General features: G+C 35.8%; 1 protein-coding gene across 4 annotated transcripts in view; it reads right to left on the bottom strand.

Moving 5' to 3' along the window:
* Positions 1 to 2,174: 2,174 nt before the first annotated feature.
* Positions 2,175 to 5,769, bottom strand: part of LOC117165071 (peroxidase) — a 34,013-nt gene continuing 30,418 nt past the window's right edge. For all 4 annotated transcript variants that reach the window (XM_033348551.2, XM_033348540.2, XM_033348544.2 and 1 more), the window contains exon 13: positions 2,175 to 5,730. In XM_033348551.2, coding sequence (XP_033204442.2) covers positions 5,643 to 5,730 — 88 coding nt within the window. In that variant the 3' untranslated portion in view covers positions 2,175 to 5,642. The remainder of the gene's footprint in view (positions 5,731 to 5,769) is intronic.

Here is a 5,769-nt window from a genome sequence, read left to right as displayed (position 1 = left end):
ACTGTAAAATGAACCAAACCGAGGAAGCTTATCTAGCATGTAACGAATAATAAGCAATGCAAAATAATGTAGAAGATAAAAAAGTATTAGATAAATTTGTATATTTTATTCGAACTATCGTTACACTATTATCTAAATTACGGTAACAATGGCATTAACGTGGATGATTGTCTAAGTTGCGATACAGAATGTCTATTACCATCTTCGAAGTATGCTTCCATTATTAAATTAAAACATACGCGATCGATAATATTTTGCGCGACAGCGATTTCTTTCCGACTTCTGCCACTGTTTCGTAATTTATTCGCTGTGTGTTCCCCGTAAACTAAAAATTCATCTCGTTCTGTACTAGTTTCTGTCTTTATACATTTTATAGTTTCCCTCTCATTGCCGATGTTCTTAACGCAATTTATTTTCGGTTTTGGAAATAGGAACTTGGATTTCTGAAGTGCCGTGAACATACCTGGATTTTCTCTGTAAATCGTTTTTACGGAGACAGAGTCGACGTTACTCGATAGTTCATCCTCTTGAACCTTGTCCTTCTATAAACAGCAATAATGGTATTCTAACTATTCTAGGAAGAAGAGGCTTGTGACGGAAGAGGAGTAGGAAGAGATAACGCATATTTTATTCTTGAAAAATTAAGCGAATTCCTTTATCTTTCTAGATACACACAAAAAGTAATTAATCGCATTAAAAATCCTTCGGAAAAATAAATATCCCCAAACGTTAAATTCTATTTATTCCTTCCTTACCTTTGTTTCGCAAAAATCAAACTAAGTAATTCTTAAATACACATACTTCAACATGTTGCAGTAGAAACAACAATGGTTTGTATCCGAACCACGTTGCTCTCCGATAGAATCCATTTTTGTTCAAATTCGATGATCTTTTGTGTTCTCTTCGCAACTGACACCTTAGATTGGCAATTTTTTTTTCCACTTCGCTGACGTTAATTTCGTATTTACTTGATAAATGCTCTATCGCGTCACTTTTTGCCTTTCGATCTCTATACTGTTCACTCTTTATATTACATAAACACTCGTTTAACTGCAGATCCTTGATAAACGATAAAACCTTTTTATTCGTCCACATGGTAAACTGTCTCCACAGATACTTCGTAAAATGGTGGACTGTTTGCCTAGATACTACGTGAAATTGGTGGACTGTTTCCGCACATACTGAATGCAAATGGTAGACTCTTTTCGCATGTAGCCGGTCGCTATTCCCTTGCCCTGTACTTCCATCATAAACAAACCATTGTTTCAGTGACTGTGTACGGTTTACGAATTATACCGCTCCTGTATCTTATTCGTGCACGCATGTTCGCAGAAACTTTACAGCTAAGTCTGCCACACTGATGGGCGATGATTGTCCGCAGACGCGTATCGCAGCCAATCAGCGTCTGTCTATCAATGGATTTTCTACGAACAATAGATGCCGATTGGCTGAGACACGTAGTCTGCAGTTAGTTTTTCGTCGAGGTAGACTTAGGTTAAGGTTAAGCGACGAATCTCGTCTAGGCTTAAGCCTAGTCCTGATGGACAAACGATATTTTATCCCTAACCCGCATACATGGTTCGCGGACAAAAGTATGTGTACGCGTGTATGTACATCGTCCTGGCTGTCAACCTGCAATATACGTAGACCGTCTACGGACAATGTGTGTTAGCCTAAACTGGATTTTATGAATAATTGTTTGCAGAATCCTTACAAACTGTTTACAGACTGTATCGATTTGTGGCGTCTAGGCTTGCGATAAAGTATCGTTGCTACTTTTAACGTCGAATTGCCAACGTAATATATATTCCGTTGTTTTAACAAAATAGTGGTATCCTTTGCTCAAAAGTAATGGTTTTCCGCGACTCGTATCTCGATATATTCCAATCTATGTATATTACAATATGTATATTCAGTCGCAATATATATTTTGTTGCTTTCAAAGATAGTGGTATCGTTTGTACGAGAGTAATGATTATTCCATGAGTCATATTTCTCAATGGCTATATACCTATATGTGTATTACTAAATGTATATATTGTACGCATATGTAAGTATACGTCCGTGGAAAAATATCCATTCTGCTGATGCATGCAACACACGAATATGAGAATTATATAAAAAAGTATACAGGAAGAATGCAAGTAATAACAAAATATAAAAATACCGACACATTAGGATAAGATCTTTTATTTTCGAAATTTGCAATACGATTAATCCCGTTCTTAATCAATTCAAACTTTGAATCGTATTGAATTCCGTAAGTACAATTAATTCTAATTACGTACGAAACGTTCAACAATATTATTCTCTTCTTAATAACTAATCAGTCATACTCCGTATACTTCTAAAAGTACTTCAGTCGTTACAGTCATGCAAATCAACGTGAACGCTGAGCAGAGTTTCATTAAAATTCATTTTCGGTAACAATAAGCATGATTAGGAGAAAAAAAGTTGCGAGCAAATTCGAAGAACGCGAGAGATTTGAAATGGCAGGCAATCGTTGTAAATATCAAGAGCTATGCGTATAATCTTCTCGTATAACATAATCGATATTCAACAGTACCGGTGTTATCGGCTTGAGCGAAAGACTCTAGAGTAATTCAAACTCATGGACGAATGCTTTAAACCAAGATTTGTAAACAATGAATCTATCGATCTAAAAACGATGCAGCCGTAAGAATTATCATGCGAAAAAAAAAGGATGTAATTAAACTTTAGCTAATATATTATAGTAATATATTACTTAAAAAGTTTGATTACACGATATATTTCCTTAAAAGTATTATACAATATCCTAAATCTTATTTCACGATATGAGTAAAAATCTCGCACTACATAGTTAGAAAGACATTGTGCACCAAGTGTATTGCTATTCTTTTGTAATTACAAAACGATCTCGCATTTTCTGTACTTTTGTTCCGCAACGCTTCGATCCTATCATAAACACGTTAAAACCCCTGAAACACTACTTCATCCAATACATCTAGTAGAAGAGTACTAGGTTATAATATCGATTATTCTCCCAGGACTTATTGCTCGTTCTGATTCTCACCTTTCCGTATTTTAATCAATCCAATTAAACTTACACCTATCATGTTACGATATCGCTCGTCGTCTTTTCCTTTCTTCCTATGTAAATGAGTGCGATGATTCGATTAATTTGAAATTATTGGATTGTTTTACTTGATATATTCGATCTGCTCTACGTCATTCCCTTAATATTCTATCGTGTTACTCCATCGTGGTATCACGTTATACTTCTATTTTTAGAGAGTTTGTTCGTTAAAAGTTTGAAGCGTATGCAGGGGCAAATTAACCTTGACGCTGATAACACTATAAACGTCGGCCCTCGGAACGCTATAGGGGCACCAAGAGTCCTTGTCAAGAGGAGTAGTAAACGAATAGAATTACATGAAGTACATTTGTTGCTATGCAAATAAACTGCGATAAAAATTTTAGCTTGGCTAAAACGATATTTGTCGAATATTCTTTTCACTCGAGTTTTCGAATATTCCTACGTTTTCTAGAAACAACTAAATCCAACGAGGCTCTCTTACCACATGATACAATTCCCATCACATGATAGATTAGCCAAAGCGTGTCTAATAATCTGAATATTAATTTCCTATTGGTTTAACAAACATCACTTTAGCCAGGCAACACCTTTAAAAATTTGTATTTAGCTCAAGGGCTCCTAAACGATTGTTAGCTTCAGGCCCCCAAAGACTTAAATCCGCCACTGCATGCATGAATAGCTAGATATCGTACAATGTTTAGAAATGGAATAATGCTTTGCTAGCAAATATATGAACTTACCAAAAAGTATGATTCTTTGAGAGCTGGGAGTTTTTTGATAATGTAGTCGAACAATATGGAAATTATCTTATTTTTAATAAAGTAGCATTAGTTGCTACTAGTTAATTAATAGTGAAATTTAATCAATATTCTAATTAAAAGTCTAGTTCAAAAAATTGCTAATAAATAAACTGTCTTCGATATCGTGATAAAACGAAGAAAGAATATTTGATTTTATTTTCCAATAATTTCCATGATTGTATTAAGATTAATTACCTTTAATAATATATACGTTAAAATAAGAGTATATATGTAAAGTAGAAGTATTACCTCATACTAAAAAAATGCGGCCTCGAAGTATATATTCAGACTTTAAACTATTTTCTGATTGCAAATCGACTTGGACTTCTTAACGCCAGGTCATTTAAAAAATAGAACGTCAAATCGCAATGGGTTCGAGTTTGGTAAACAGAAAAACTCGCTCATACATTCATTTGCATATCTCATAGAACATTCAAGATATCATGCCGCTCTGGTTTACAAAAATAAACTTCATCTGTAGCGTTTGCATGTGAAAACATGCGAAAAAAGAACGATATAAAAGCCGAATTCCTGGCTTTTTTACTTTTTTATCATAAAGAGGGATAAATTGCAAAGAACCAACAAATAAAACACGAACGCAACAAATAAAGCACCAACTCATCGAACAGCCAGGAGCGGTTTACCATGACGCTAATGGCACTATATGCATCGGGACCTAGAACACTATCGGCTTGTCAAAAAGATCGATAAATGATTATTAGAATTATATAAAATACATTTGCTAGCGTGCAAAGAATGGAATAAAAATTTTCGCTTGTCCCGAATATTCGAATGCCCATCAAGCACTCGAGTTATAAAAGATTTTTGCGTTTTCTAAAATACGTGAAAAACAATCGGATCCGACGAGACTCGCTTACCATGTAACTTTTGAAACGCTGTTTTGGAGTGGCCATTGCAGTGTGCGTATTTCGATTAGTGCATACAAAGTCAATAATCACCGTCTAAATGAATATATTTTGACAGATTAGCCAAAGGATCTCTAGACATAAATATTAATTTTCTACTAGGTTAACAAACGTCGATCTAGCCAGGTTACACTTTCTCAAATTTGGTTTAGCACAGGAATCCTAACATAATTATTAGCTTCAAACCACTAAAAAGGGAATCAAATACGTCACTGCGAGCAGCATGATCTGTGAACATCCGTCGCTAAGAACCAAACATACTCGTAAGCGTAGGTTTAACAAGGTTAGCGTATCTACGACTTCTAGGTTTTTATGCGCGTGCATTCTCGTGTAATGATAGATAACTCCGTCCCACGTTATTCCTAAATTATTCTAAAACGCCTTGCCGTAAGATTTAAATGTCTATCTGAAATCTGAAGTCATTTCCCCTCTATCGAACAGCAGTTGTTTTTCTATTATTCTTTCCTCTCGATCGACTTCACATATCATAGCACAGCCTCCGTAGCGTGCCCACTTAATCGACTAGTCACGTCTATTTGATGCATCTTGTTTTACAGTATTGTTTATTTGTTTAATCAATTTTCACGTAGTGTGCATGCTACTAAATTGTCTTATTTCCCTTCATCGTGCCCGTTGTTCGATCGCACTGGTACACGCAGTTCTTCAGCAAAAACTCTCTGTCTCTTTTTCTTTATCCCGATCGCGTTGATAACATCACATCGAGATTAGGATCATCAAGTCAGTCGCCGGCATTCTCTTGTGACCTCTATATTACGCCCGTCCCGCGATCCGGGCAAATCGATGCGGCAATGTGACCAGCCAATTAAGAGGGAAAGTTCAACGATAAGCCTTGGCTCTTTCTGCCCAGGCAAATAAGTCCACGCTGGGGATCGCTTCAAACATCGTACAGGACCTCAACTCGTTTCTGATGAAAAATGTAAAAAATGCATACGTTACTTGTTTG

Source organism: Bombus vancouverensis, chromosome 13 (assembly GCF_051014615.1).
Source record: "Bombus vancouverensis nearcticus chromosome 13, iyBomVanc1_principal, whole genome shotgun sequence".
In the NCBI taxonomy this organism is placed as follows: domain Eukaryota; kingdom Metazoa; phylum Arthropoda; class Insecta; order Hymenoptera; family Apidae; genus Bombus; species Bombus vancouverensis.
Note: the sequence above shows the minus strand (reverse complement) of the source record. Positions and strands in the feature narration are given on the sequence as shown.